This window comes from Nansenia antarctica, assembly GCF_963989245.1.
Source record: "Nansenia antarctica genome assembly, chromosome: 17".
Classification (NCBI taxonomy): Eukaryota; Metazoa; Chordata; class Actinopteri; order Argentiniformes; family Microstomatidae; genus Nansenia; species Nansenia antarctica.
This window is the reverse complement of record NC_137687.1, coordinates 2,815,224-2,830,587: the sequence shown is the minus strand read 5'-3', so window position 1 is coordinate 2,830,587 and position 15,364 is coordinate 2,815,224. Positions and strand designations below refer to the sequence as shown.

At 43.8% G+C, this 15,364-nt stretch overlaps 2 protein-coding genes across 2 annotated transcripts in view; both read left to right on the top strand.

Annotated features, from left to right (window-relative positions):
* Positions 1–1,201: 1,201 nt before the first annotated feature.
* Positions 1,202–12,417, top strand: lrp10 (low density lipoprotein receptor-related protein 10). Its single transcript, XM_080547561.1, has 9 exons — positions 1,202–1,399; positions 1,560–1,592; positions 2,418–2,556; positions 5,623–5,813; positions 6,170–6,732; positions 7,151–7,587; positions 8,294–8,488; positions 9,007–9,136; positions 10,580–12,417. The coding sequence occupies exons 1-9, from the start codon at positions 1,351–1,353 to the stop codon at positions 11,210–11,212; spliced, it is 2,370 nt and encodes a 789-aa protein (XP_080403687.1). The 5' UTR covers positions 1,202–1,350; the 3' UTR covers positions 11,213–12,417.
* A 2,416-nt stretch (positions 12,418–14,833) lies between these two features.
* Positions 14,834–15,364, top strand: part of cirop (ciliated left-right organizer metallopeptidase) — a gene marked incomplete at its 5' end in the record, with an annotated part of 7,863 nt that continues 7,332 nt past the window's right edge. Inside the window, one exon of the mRNA XM_080547729.1 lies at positions 14,834–14,870. Within this exon, the coding sequence (XP_080403855.1) occupies positions 14,834–14,870 (37 nt within the window). The remainder of the gene's footprint in view (positions 14,871–15,364) is intronic.

The following is a 15,364-nucleotide window of genomic DNA, read 5'->3' as shown; positions in this document are numbered from 1 at the left end:
GCCTTTAAGTACAGGGTATCCGCGGTGTCTTGAAAAGTATTAAACGTTGATAAATCAATTTTGGGAAAATCAAGACCCTTAATAAGTATTAAAAAAGTCTTATCACGATTTTATGAGCTCTTGAATTTTGTAGGTATTTTTCTGAATTAGACTCTGTCCAAAGAGTTTGAGTCCTAAAAACCTTTAGTAAGAATGTATTCGTTTTATTAAAAAACAAAGATGAACCGGAAATTGTGTTGTATGATAGTGGTCTAGTAGTCTATTGCAAACTAAAGCTGTTAAGTTAAAGGTGTCACTGATGTAAACGGTTACTGTTCGAAGTGGCGATGAGGTCTGGAAAAATATTGACAAGGTCTTTAAAAAGCCTTAGAAAGGTATTGAAATTAACCTCAAGATTCCTGTATATACCCTGAGTAGGTAACATAGACACGGCTGTTCTAGTGTCAACTGTCACTTAGATCCAACTGTCACTTAGATCCAACTGTCACTTAGATCCAACTGTCACTTAGATCCAACTGTCACTTTCAAATTAACCTCAAGATTCCTGTATATACTCTGTATGATCAAGATAATTTTTTAGCTTATCGAGATGTTAAACGATCATAAAAACCTAATAATAAATATGGTAAAGTTGAACTATTTGTATTTGTTTAAAATGACAAGAATAAGATTCAAGATTGCTTTATTGTCTGTCACAGAGTGACAGAAATGTTCCTTTGACAGGCTTTGTGCAGTTCATGAATACGTTATCGACAATAAAAACAGACAGATATAACAGTGTTTATAAAATGTAGTGCCTATTTTAAAAAGTCTAGTCATTTAAAAATAATAGTAAGGAAAACAGTATTATGATTTAAAAAACTAAAATGCTAAAATGTTGTGGTTTAAAAGAAAAGAAGTTAGTCGGTTAGCATAATCTGCCAGCTACCGAGAACTAAGCAAACGAGGCAGGAAATGGCTGTGTGTTGTAAATACACTATTCTGGTTAAAACCAGATAACAATTAATCTCTATGTTCAACACTATACTGAGTACTGACTCTGAACCACTCCATGTGTATGTCATAGCTGTAGCTTTTGTATAAAGGCTAAGCATTGGTTGGTAACTTTAATCACATGTTCAATCATGCTGCCCTGTCAAAATGGCATTCTTGACCAAAGTCTTTCTTTCATTTTCATTTTCTCAGGTGCAGAGTTCCTGAACAGGTCATCAGCGACGATGGCACCACCTCTGCACAACTGACTGAGCATTTAAAGCCCTTAAATGTTTTAAACTTTTTAGATTTCTTTGAAACTTTTTACTCTTTCTTTCATGAGCACCACCAGTGTATAAAAGGACATCCGTAATCACCATGACTGTCTCTTTCAACCTGTATGTCCTCTACATTTGGTGCATAACAGGTAAGTTGATCTATCTATCTGTCTTTCTCTATCAGAACATAATTATGGTACTCTATGAAATTCACAGTATTGTTTGTAGTTAAACAATGTATTTATTTATTTAACTCCCAAGCTATACCCGTTGTTCTTGTATTAATGGGTTTCATCTATCAATTTCTAGCCTACAGTAGCCTGGAGCTGGCCTCCAGTTCTGGTAAGACACCTTCTGAGACATCTTCTGCCCCTCAGCACTGCATCTCCTAAAGACACCCGCTTTCCCCTCTACTGTGTCCCTAAAAACGTCTAATGCCCCCCTTGTACTGTTTCTCTGTTTCTCCAGTGTCAAAAAAATAATAAAATAAACTAGGTTTAGAAGAAGGTTTGTCCTTCTGTCAATGGCCCCGGGCCTGAGCTGGATTACTCTTCCTGCTACGACTGGTGGATTGATGATTCACTTGCTTAGTATTCAAATGTATTGATTGTAAGTCGCTTTGGAATAAGGCGTCTGCTAAATGCCAAAAATGTAAATGTAAAATGGTAAGATGACCAAGGATTCTGCCCAAACCTCCACTATATCTAGGCTGTACTTGTTACTCACCAGTCCTGACTAATGTCTTAGCTCTGTATGGTCACCATGCCAGGTGTGACACTAACAAACTCGTTCTATTACATTTTTGTGACGCTCAAATACTGACGATGCATGATGAGTTCATGAATAATTAATGATTATTCTCGCTGGTATTCTCAGTCAGTGTGTAGTGTACATGTATTTTGAGAACTTTTAAAGATGGAGAAGATCACACGAGATCCACAGACAGATCACCAAAGACACTGCACTCTTTGCACTTTTATTTGTACTGCACCTTGCTTTTAGTGTATTTTTCTATTTGATCAGTTTTCTTTAATCTGTATTTTATCTCTTTTATCTTGTTTTTCTCTTTATATTTGATCTGTTAAGCACTTTGGGCGGCTCTTGTCGTTGTAGATTTTGTGCTATATGAATAAACGTTACTTACTTACTTACCACTCTTTTCCCCAGCCCACTGTGGACGCTCGCCCCAGGTTCTGTCTGCCCGACACGGGGAGATCTACAGCTCCGTCTACCACAAGTGGTCATTCCGGCCGTTCAACTGTAGCTGGGTGATCAGAGCGCATGTCGGAGAGCCTGTTGTCATCAGGTAAAACCCTCTTGCTTATCCAGTAGGGGGCTTATTAACGGTGCATTCATAAATACGCTCTGAGAGTGCCGGAGCGCCCACCCACCCCCCTGGGTGCTCTCTGGTCGTTCGGACATTCAGAGCGCTCAGAGCGTCCCCATACGAAGATTCAGAGCACTGAACACACTGAACACACTCTGGGCGCTCAGACTGAACAGACGGTTTGTTCGAGTTTCTGAACATTCCCATCTAAAATTATTGTTTCAAAATGTTATGGTTGTGGCTTGATAGGTAGAGAGTCTTATTAAACACGCATCAACTATACTGTGTAACAAAACAGATAATAATCATGTTTATACATGGGATGAATTAACGTTAATTTTTATGAATTTTATAAGATGAAAATGGCAATGTTTGTTAACGAGTATCTATTGTCAACATCACTAAAGTTAGCAGCAGAAAGCTAGCTAATGTTAATGTTAACACGATAATGTAAAATTGTTGGCCACCAGAGAAATGCTGGTAATGTTATCATTGGTGCCCGCCATGTTTACAGTTAGTTTGTAAATACTTTTTTTTAATTATTTTTTTTAAACATCTTGATATACAATATCACACTTTTCTCAATGGTCTACAATCCATTTTTTCCAATAAACATTACATTTCTCTAATTGAAGTCTTAAAATAGAGGTGAGCCTTTCCATACATTGTATTTCTTGTTTGATCCCTATTGTCACCCTGTTGGAGGATTAACCTGCATCCATGTACGTGTCAGGGTTTCCGGTAAAAAAAATTGGTGCCGGTCAACGTGTCCGGGAAGATTTCAATGTGTCGGACAAACGGGAGTTATTCCGGTCATCATATTAGAATATAATATAGGTGTTTGTCGCGGTGATTAGCTGTTGTGTAGCCTATATAGGCCTATGCCATTTAATGTCTATTTCTCATCCGATACGATTAGATCGCGAACTATATAATAATATAGGCGTTCATGATTCGCATGCGCTACTATGGCATAATATGTCCAGGGCTGCACGCGCCACACTGGGCAGCCTAGTCACCTTTGCTACTTTGAATTACGACTGTAGGCTAAGATGTTTATTTCAATTGCATTAATGAGATTTGAGTATGTAATTGGTAATTTTAAGTATGCCTAGTTTAGCTTTTGATGGCTATTTGAACGGACTGCATCGATCGATCAATGAACGGACTCCACATTACGTTAACTGAAGTGTGTTAAATAGTTTCACGACAGTAATGTAAGTTTTCTATATTCTCTTTCCAGTTTTACCCTTTTTATCAATAAAACAACGTCAATTCTATAACCACGTCTCGCTGATAGGGAAGGCATTAAGTCTAGCTGCCTGTCAAATCATACTTACTCGGACTCGGGAGTATGAGAATGGGGAGGATGTATCGGGGGGATACACACCCGTGGACTACTTCAACTTAGTGGCACAAATTAAACTCTAACACTATAGATAGACTAAATTGAACTAAAATGATGGACACCGACTGAATAACTGAGTGGGGGGAAGACAGGTCTCAAATGTGGAACAATTATAACATTTAATACATAAAGATAAAACATACACAAATATATAACATTGATATCCCTAAACTCAAATGTAGTGTGGTATTGTCAACCTAATCTAATCAATCCTAATTAATGGTACCAGTAGCCCAGGTTGTCGATAGTAGCGCACTACTCCCGTAGTACTTCTCCCGACTCAGGGCTGGAACGGGCACGGCAGGCTCAATCAATGAACGGGGTTGAGATGGCTACCGTCCTTTACTAGCCGCATCTCACGGCCCTCGGTGGTCATTCACTGTGCTCTAGCACATCCAAAACACGCAGAACAATAACCTTGACTCCGGTCACTGCAGTGGTTTTATTTAGACTAGATCAAACTAAATTAACTGACTAAACTACTCGCGCCGTTGAGAGACAGGGTTGCCAGATGGGGCGGGTTACCGCCGAATGGGCTACTGGGTTTAGCGGTTATTTTCAACGGACATTATGACCGAAGAGGTTTAAATATGTCAGACTTCAACAGATTTTATCGGACAAAGACCGGTAATTACCGGTTAACGGAAACCCAGGTACGTGTTATGGCTTTCCTACTACTTGCCAGGAGTATTTATCCTCATGTAGAACAGTGTCTGGTACTTTTCCTAGGTATAACGTAATGAATGAGTATTCAAATTCCATTCCCATGGGGGCGCTTAGGTGGCGTAGCGGGTTAAGCGTAACCGCAGGGTCCCCGGTTCGATTCCGGCCGCGGACATATCTTGCATGTCATCCCTTCTCTCTCTCTCACCCATCCTTCCTGTCAAATCTCTACTGTCTCTATCACAATAACAAAGAAAAATATGAGTAAGACTGCCCCACTCAGAAAAAAGAAAGAAAAAAAGTGTTTGGTAAATTTCCTAGGTATAACGTAATGAAGGAGTATTCAAATTCCATTCCCATTACATCTTTCCAATCTCAGTTGTCACCTCACACCAGAATGGTTGTATTTTTGGACAGGCCCAAGATAAATGGAAGTGGTCAGGATCCGTCGAGGATCCACATTGCCTCCAACACCGGCCCTGGCTCTGTGTGCCTGTTTGCAGTGCTGTTAACTTAGGAGTGATAAAAAAATTGCACTAAGATTCTTCCACCCAAACTCCCTCCTAGTTCGTAGTAGTGGCCTGTGTCTCACATATCTCTCTCCAGTCCTCCTCTGTTATTTGGGAATCTGACCCTAAGGAAACTGATAATTCAGTCCACCTAAATAAAATATCAGATAATCCTTTTTTGTTTTAAACAATATCTTATCAACTCTGTCTTCAGTCTGCGTTTAGGCTAGAATGTCACTGTCAGTTTGTAAAGACTTTTAATTGACCGTTGAACCCAGAGCGCTCTGAAACCAGAGCAGATTTCCAGAGCGTATTTACGAATGCACCCTAAGTAGGGGGCACAGTTTGGAATGTTCACACACCAGTGTTTTAATTGATAGGTAATTTATTACTAAATAATAATTAAAAAATGTTTTTACCTGACCTACTTTACTTAACCCTAATAATGTAATTATCTCTTTGTAGTTTTTCCCAGTTCTCTGCACGGTGTAACAAGGAATGGGTCACTGTGACATCATCAAACAGCGCGCCCATAACCCTCTGTGGTTACATGCTGCCACGGCCGATGGAGTTTCTAGGGGGAAACATTACAGTGACGCACCACTTTTTTCCACATTTTTACCCTGTGTCTGTGTTTCGCCTGAGTTACATCAGAGGTAGGTTGGTGCTGTGTGTCATATCACTTGCTAATCATCATATGACTGAAAACATTGAAACCCTTCTGTAAAAATGCAAAAAGGTTCTATCTCCGTTTAGGGTAGTTCAAAGATATTGATCGTCAAAGTTTTTACATTCCATTATGTTTTGTGAGATGGAACCTTTGTATTTTATTAATTACTAACTCAAAAATGTCAACATTTTAAAAAATAACACCACACAGGCATTAATAAACACCTAATGGATCAGATTATGTAAAAAAACAAAATGTTGACAAAAATGGAGATAGAACCTTATAATTCTAACGTCACGTAATGAGAACGTGATCTCTCTTTCCCCCCCCCTCTCTCTCTAGACTCCGGTGCCTGTCCAGTGACAGACTTCGAGTGTTTGGGGGGGCGTTGCCTGCCGTTCTCCTGGCGCTGTAACGGCCAGGTGGAGTGCTTGGGGGAAGGGTTAGGACGTGGCACGGACGAGCAGGACTGTGACGTCGGGATAGGGGTGTCCAGGGACGGCCGCCCCAGGGCCACCACAGAGTCCTACCTGGAGAGGGACCGCGAGCCTGACAGGGGGGCTGCCGGGGGGGAGAACACTGAACCAAAGAAGAAGAAGGAGAAGGAGAAGGAGAAGGAGGAAGGAGAGCCTGTGGATATCAGAGAGATATCCCAGCCCCATAGACTCCCCAGTGTGACGCGAGCCCCCGTCGAGTGGCCCTGCGGGGGGCTGCTGCAGACCTTCTACGGGACGTTTGCTCCCCCTACAATCAGGGGACCCCCTCTGTATTGCGTGTGGACTCTGGACCCCCAGGACTCCAGACCACTCAGGCTGGACCTGCAGCAGCTGGAGCTAGGGCCGGGCGACACGCTGACCATCGCGGACCACCAGAAAGGCGACTTCAAAGGCGAACTCATCAAAATTGTGAGTGTGAGGGGCGCTTTGGTGGCGTAGCGGGTTAAGCGTTGACCATGTAACCGCAGGGTCCCCGGTTCGATTCCGGCCGGGGACATATCCCGCATGTCATCCCTCCTCTCTCCCTCACCCATCCTTCCTGTCTAAATCTCTACTGTATCTGTCAATAAAATGAAAAATATGAGTGGGACTGCCCCACTCAGATTTTTTTTTTTCTGTGAGTGTGTGTCATAGTTCAGTCACAGGAACAGGAAGGAAACAGCAACAACTACTGTTACTAAGGAAACCCCCGTGTGGGTGGATAGAAATTTCTCTCTGATGTCTTTTAACTTGAGGTTGTTTAAAAAAAAAAAAAAAAAAAAAAAATCTAAGTTAAACAAAATGAATTCATCTCCTCTCTCTTCTTCCCTCTACCTGTCTTTGACAGATTACCAGCGAGTCCAATTACAAGGCAGTACAGGTCGAGTCCCGGACAGGCCTTCTCTTGTTGACCTATCGCACGCTGCCGGGCTCCGAGGGGCGGGGCTTCAACGCCACGTACAGGGTGGGGGGTTACTGCCTGCCGTGGGAGGGCTGGTGTGGAGGCCCAGCGGGGGGCTGCTACACCCAGGAGCAGCGGTGTGACGGCCACTGGGACTGCCCCGAGACGGGCCATGACGAGCAGGCGTGCAGGGGCTGCCCCAGGGACCAGTTTGCCTGCGGGGGGGCGGGGCAGAGGGCCGTGGCCGCGGGGCACTTCGTGGGCCGCCCCGTCTGTTTCCCAGCCAAGGAGCGCTGCAACTATCAGCTGTACTGCGCCGACGGAAGCGACGAGAGAGACTGCACTATCTGCCAGCCCGGGACCTTCCACTGTGACAGTGACAGGTAGCGTGGGGGGGTGTGCGTGTGTAAGACAGAGGGGTTATAGAGTATACAGAGTAGATTGTCCTACGAAGACACTTAGATTTAGATTTAATATTAGTTTACCAAGTATCGCTGGGAATTCCGAATTTTATATACAGTATACACTTTTTTTTTTTTTTAAATGCCGGTCGAGAGAGGACGCTGGCGCTTCGCCGCTTCTCTGTCCGAAATCTAGGGGTAGTTGCAGTATACAGAGTAGATTGTCCTACGAAGACACTTAGACTTAGATTTAGTAATCTAAAAATGAATTAGACCCCTATACTTTCTGTTATTTATTTATATATATTTTTTTTATTACTACTACTCGATCTTTTCAGTTTGTAAAGCGTCTTTGAGTGTCTAGAAAAGCGCTATATAAGTCTAATGTATTATTATTATTATTATTATATAAGCAACCCATTTCGTGATCTTAGAATGATAAGGTTCTATCTCCGTTTAGGGTAGTTCAGAGATATTGAGTGTCAAAGTTTTTACATTCCATTATGTTTTGTGAGATGGAACCTTTGTATTTTATTAATTACTAACTCAAACATGTAAACATTTTAAAAATAACACCACACAGGCATTAATAAACACCTAATGGATCAGATTATGTAAAAAACTAAATTTGGACAAAATTGGAGATAGAACCTTATCATTCTAACGTCAAGATTTGTCTTGGTCACAGGTGCGTCTTTGAGAGCTGGCGCTGCGACGGCCAGGTGGACTGCAAGGACGGAACAGACGAGGTGGATTGCACAGTGACCCTGCCCCGTAAGGTCATCACCGCGGCAACCGTGGGCAGCTTGGTGTGCGGCCTGCTCCTGGTCATCGCTATGGGCTGCACCTGCAAACTCTACTCACTGAGGACCCGAGAATACAGGTTAGACGACACGGCCTCAAACTAACAAGAGCTCCTTCGTACTGAAGAATCAGGCTGACCTGGAAGAAGCAGAATGTGTGTGTGTGTGGGTATGTGTGTGGGTATGTGTTATGTGTGTGTGTGAGTGACATGAGAATAGAGTGTGTGTGTGTATGTGTTATGTGTGTGTCTGAGTGACATGAGAATAGAGTGTATATGTGTGTGTATGTAGGTGTATGTGTGTGTGTGTGAGTGACATAAGCATATATGTTTCTAGAAAATCCCACCAAGATCTAACAGTACAAACATTTAGACTGTGTCAAATTCACCCTCAATTCACTCATTCATGGACTGATCAAAAACGGTGATACGTATGTAGGAAGTAACATCTACTGTACAAAACACACTCCAAAAGTCAAAGAAAGCCTCCCCCTTTGGCAGCGAGTATGACCAAAATCAAAGTGGCACTCTCAATCGATGTAGTATCTCTAGCATAGAACCTCAATGTGTTGCCATTGATATCTCTTGTCTTCCCGCAGCATGTTTGCTCCAATCAGCCGGCAGGAGGCGGAGATGATCCAGCAGCAGGCTCCTCCCTCCTACGGTCAGCTGATTGCGCAGGGGATCATTCCTCCAGTAGAAGACTTCCCTACAGAGAACCCTAACGAGGTGAGAGCTCCAGGGAGTAGTAAACATGTAGTCCCTGTCTGCTGTACAGTGGCATCTAACCTGAACGACCCAATAGGATGTCAAATGCACCACCAGACCACAGATATCCATCGGGTCCAACTACATCCAACCGTCGGCTGTGGCGCAGGAGGTAGAGCTGCCGTCTAATGATCGCAAGGTTGGCAGATCGGTGGTTCGAGCCCCGGGTGGCCACATGTCGAAGTGTCCTTGGGCAAGACACTGAACCCCAAATTGCTCCCAGTGAGCGGGCCAGCGCCTTGCATGGTAGCTTGCCGCCATTGGTGTGTGTGAATGGGTGAATGAGAGGCCGTTGTAAAGCGCTTTGGAATAAGGCGCTATATAAGTCAGTCCATTTACCATTTACAGTGGCATCTAACCTGAACTACCCAATAGGATGCCAAATGCACACCAGACCACAGATATCGGATAGTCCAACTACATCCAACCCTCCACATTTCAGAGAAGTTCTCGGACCCCATACCATGGCTGGGATGGACGTAGTTGCTGCCGTGCTGACGACGAAATCCCAAATGAGCTCAATGAGTTGAGTCTAGACACGAGAGTAAAGTCTGCGAGTGTGGTCTGGTAGATTGAGTTACACAGGCTTACAACAGAGCCTCTTTACTAGCGGCGGCGGGGAAGGGGAGCTTAGCTCAGACAAACCCCTCTCTGTCCTCCTGGCTTTGCACTGTCATTGAATGGCTCCCCCAAGGCAGGAATCTTCTGATGTAAATCTTAACCTAGTTATTTAATGAAGAGAGCACGCAAGATTGTGTCTGACCCCTCACATCCAGCTCACAGCTTGTTTACATTACTCCCTTCTGGACAGCGCTACAGGGCCACCAGGTCAAAAACATCAAGACACTTGAACAGTTTCTTCCCCAAAGCCACAGCCCTTCTCAATAACTGCTGATCATTGCATCTTGCACTTTACATGTTCTTCCACTTAGTTGTACAGTATATTTATTCATAATATTCACTCATATTGGTACTGTATATATTGTCTTGAGTATTGTCATGTTGTCGTCTTGTTGTTGTATGTACTGCAGCTTGTTTGGTATGGTTGAATACCAAATCATGTTCCTAGTGCACTGCACATGGCGAATAAAGTTGAATTGAATTGAATGATGACGATGATGATGATGATGATAATTACTCATTTCATTTGTATATCACACTTTCAAATCAAGTAAAGTAACTTAAAAGTTTTTTGAAAATAGACATGGGTCCAAAAAAAAAAAATATTCACAAATGTTTTACTTGTCAACTAGTTCTGTCTCAAACTATGCCGTGTTGGCGTCCTTGAATTTGAGGGAATGGAGTCTTGGAAAGTCCTTGAAAGGTGCTTGAATTTGATGTTTCAGAACGTGTGTTTTCAGAACCCTGAACAAAGATCTCTTCCGTTTTCTCTCCTTCCCTCAGTCCTCTTCCCTTTCTCTGAGAGGCATCCTCCAGCTGCTGAGACAGGACACCGCCAACTCGCCGCGTCGCCGGCGCCGGCCCCGATTCGTCCGCCGGGCAGTCCGTCGCATGCGTCGCTGGGGCCTGATCCCTAGACCCGCCTCCAGGCCCGCTCAGACCTCCAGCTCCGCCCCGCAGCAGACAGAGACCCTCCCCACCGACGCGGAACCCAGTCTGTCAAGCCCAGCGACTTCCTCATTGGCTGTGGTGGCCATCAACGTGCCGCTGCCTCAGAAACTAGGCTTACTACCGCAGACAGAGCAGCAACACCAACAGCAGCAACAACAACCACCACCGCCCTCTTCCCCGCCACCGCAGTCTCTCCCCCCATACCTAGCCTTAGCCCCTGCCAGCCCCTCCCACACCCCCCCCATGGCAGTGCCCCCCCCCCCCAGTCCCTCCCTAGCCTCTTTCTTCCACTCCCTGGGGCGTATCTCTCTATTCAGGTCCTCCCCGTCCTCCTCCCCCCACACCTCCCTGCCCCTCTCGGCCTCCCCCTCTTTCTCCTCCTCCTCCTCCTCAGAGGACGATGTGCTGCTCATCCCCCTGTCTGAGGACACCACCTCAGAGGATGATGTCCCCCTGCTCACCTGAAGCCCCCCACCCCCTCCCCAACACTCCCTTACTAAATTATGACTCAAGCGTAGGAGCGCCGCAAGGTCTCTCTCTGTGCTGGTCTGGTGCCTTTGAATTGCATTGGTTGGTTGGTTTTCTCCCAACTAAAGAATTTAGTTTAATTGATGATTTTATGTAACTGTGTGTGTGAAACCTCCTTGAGAATGTGCGTGTGCGTGTGTGTGTGTGTGTGTGTGTGTATTGGATGTGCACTTATCCCTTGAGAGTCTGAAGAAGGTGAACTTTGCACAGAGAATCTTCCCGACCATATTCTCTTATCTAATATAATCTACTGTCAAATTAACGATTAAGGGTATTTTAATACACCCAAAAAAGTTGACGTCTCGGTGTGACTGCACATGTATGAATGCACGTGCATTTTTAGTATTTGTGAGGTGTGTGTTAGGCAGAATTGGCGGCTACAGCAGTGGTCACACACACATCTTACCCCTATTTAAGTGCCTTTTTGAGGAGCTTCCCGTAGATGATTCGATGAAATCGAAACGATTCCACACACAGTACTGGACACACAGTCTGGTGTGCAGTTACACTCATGACTGCATTAATGGCTTTTTAAAATGGTAACGCATGACAATTCTGCAAGCTGGCAATAATCGTTGGGTACCCTCGTGTGTGTCTGTGTGTGTGTCTGTGTCTGTGTCTGTGTCTGTGTCTGTGTGTGTGTGTGTCTGTGTCTGTGTGTCTGTCTGTGTCTGTGTCTGTGTCTGTGTGTGCGTGCACTCGTTTCCACACAAGTTTGTCTCTCAACTCACAAGACAATCCCCATGGTGCCTGAAGTTGTATGTGTGTATTGTGATGTGACACAGATTAGAATCAGAATAGTCACTATGTCACAATGACCTCAATTAGAATTTTACAACCCCTGTGTGAATGAATTGATCCCTCTATTCTACCACACAACTGACAATGAATTAAGCATTTTTTAGTGTGCCATTTGTATATCATATCTTTCTTTTTTGTTTTGCTTTTATTCAGAATTCAGAATTTTACTTTCTTTTTTTCTTTAATTGTTTCGTTTATGTGGTTGTACTGAATGTATTCAATTAAATATGGAGTGGTTGGAAGACACGTTTTAAACTTGCTAATGTAATGAGGATTGGAGAGAGAGAGAGAATGATTTTTATTTGGGTCAATTTCACTGTACATAGACAAAGATGTGGCCGAACCCCACAGAGATTAAACAATTTGCACTTTTATTCTGACCTGATGTGTATTTGTTGTGTGTGTGAGAGTGTGTGTGTGAGAGTGTGGTAGTGAGTGAGAGATGAAATGGGGGATGCATGACACCTCGATGTAGGTAATGTGAGGGAAAGTAAAGGGCTGTCATTGTCATTGGTAGATGAAAGGAGGATTGTAAGCAGCATTTAGTGACATTGTTCTCTGTCTCCTGAGAACTCATCACACCAATGTGACTTGTTTCTCAAAAGCCCTTTCTTTATAATCGCCCATGGCAATGACTCCTCAGAGGACAGGTACATGAAGTACCAGGGTGTCAAATGAAGCAGAGAGAAGCAGTCTACTGCGCAGGGAGAGATCACTAGTAGTGCTATCTGAGATGTGGAGGATCACTACAACAATATGGTTTAACATGTTGATGTCGCCACGGGGTTGAGGATACCACTACCAGGTAATCACAATCACAACTGCGGCTGATAATCTTTTTTTACTTACTAGACTAGATTTGGATACATAATGTTAATTGAGAAACGTTGTATCTTGTAACTTATACGTTGTGGTATTTAGTTGACCTGTAAGAGAGAGAGTGTGAGACTTGTTGGAACTGATTCGGGCTGACAGTTTGCATTCGTTTGTGGAAAAGCATTACGCACGCATTTCTATGGAGCCCCCCTGGGGTCACATGGTAGAAAAAATGTATTTGATGTGTGAATTCGTTCCCTCGATTTAGTAATTCGTTAGGGTTGGGCCCTACGAGCCAGAAGGAAGGATTATAACCCCAACCCTAACCCTTGCGATCGTTCTGGCTCGTAGGGCCTAACCCGAACCCTAACGAATTACTAAACCGAGGGAACGGATTCACACATCAAATATTTTACCATGTTCTCACATTCTACCATGTGACCCCAGGGGGGCTCCGTAGGTTTCCCCTCACATCACTCCAGTAAAATATTGTTGGCTTGAATACTGTTAACATTTCCATGACGAAATGTCTTTCAGTGAGGTAGTATAGGCATACCTAACATGCTCAGAGAAAGGATGCGTTATTGGGTGGGCGACTCAAGCTTGTAAGTTCTTACCAAATCACCAAAAGTTTCTACCAAAGTTAGAGAAAAATGTTTTTCGATTCAATGTTGACCTATAGTATGATACTGCAGAAACATTTGAATGCTGCATCCAAAAAGAATAGTCAGTGCCTTCATTAATATGGACAGTATTAACCAGTGACCTGACCTGTCTTATGCATCATCATGTGTAACTTTTGGTGTCACCTTCTCTGCCTCCTTTAATCAGTAAAAAAAAATCGAGGTCATTTAAAGAAAAATACATTTACATTTTTGGCATTTAGCAAGACGCCTTATTCCAGAGCGACTTACAATCAATACATTTGAATACTAAGCAAGTGAATCATCAATCCACCAGTCGTAGCAGGAAGAGTAATCCAGCTCAGGCCCGGGGCCATTGATAGAAGGAAAAACCTTCTCCTATCACCTTCTTCTAAATCTAAAACCTAGTTTGTTTGTTTTTTTGTGTGTTTTTTTTACACTGGAGAAACAGAGAAACAGTACAAGGGGGGCAATAGAAGTTTTTAGGGACACAGTAGAGGGGAAAGCGGGTGTCTTTAGGAGACGTAGGGCCGGTTTCACAGACAAGGCTTAAGCCTAGTCCTGGACTAAATCACACTTTCAGGGCCGGTTTCACAGACAAGGCTTAAGCGTAGTCCTGGACTAAATCACACTTTCAATGTAAAATCTCCATTGAAGATGCTTTTTAGTCTAGGATTAGTCCTAAGCCTTGTCTGTGAAACCAGCCCTACATGTAAAATCTCCATTGAAGATGTTTTTTAGTCCAGAATTAGGCTTAAGCCTTGTCTGTGAAACCGGCCCGTAGTGCTTAAAACAGGCTTGATACATCTCTTGGGTCTCTCCTCCAGATACGGCCAAATGTGGAGACGCTACAACAATGGTGTCAACACCCTCCGTTCAACAACTCTGGATGTGGAGGGTGGTGTTGGTGGTGATGGTGTGGCTGCCAGGCACCCTGGAGAAGTGCATCTTTGATGAGGTGCAGCCCTCAGTCAGAGTCGTTACTACACCCACAGATCAAGATGGTCTTCACCATATAAAGACAGATGGCAGTGTCAGCGCCAACCATTGGCAGGAAGTTCCACTCACACCACACACTGGCATAGAGGACACAACTGCATCCCAACTGTCTCACCCTGGCCAGATTACTCCTCCATCGGTATCTGTACTTGCTGCTTCATCCCCGAGACTAAACAGGAAGCGCAGACAGCTGGCCCCGCCCACAAACACTCTGCTGCCAATCAGGATCCACACCTGGATTCCCAGGGAGAGCCCCATCCTCTCACAGGTGGAGAAAGAGAGGCTGGAGCTGACAGTCATGGAGGCTGTTGGTGTTGTGTCTGGTTTACTGTCAGGTACTGTCAGGACACGTGTGTGTGTGTGTGTGTTTGCTATATATGTATGTATATGTATGTGTATATATATATATATTTATGTGGGAATACGGTACAATACGGGAAAACTAGGGTTAGGGTTAGGTGCTACGTCGATTTGGTACATGCTGGCATGTCTAACCCTAACCCTAATCCTATCCCTACCCCTAACCCTAACCTTAACCTTAGCACCCTAGCACCTAACCCTAACCCTAGTTTTCCCACATGTACCGTGTTCCCACATGTACCGTAACATATATACACATAAATAAATAAATAAATATATATTGGTATATATATATACATATATATTATAGCTATATCTACTGTACAAATGATTGTATGTTGATTGAGAGTGTTCTTTTGTACATCAATGGTTGCATATGTGTAAGTTTGTGTGTGTGTGTGTGTGTGTGTGTGTGTGTGTGTGTGTGTATAAGTGTGATGTGTGTGGGTAATGACCTGTCCCTCCCTAC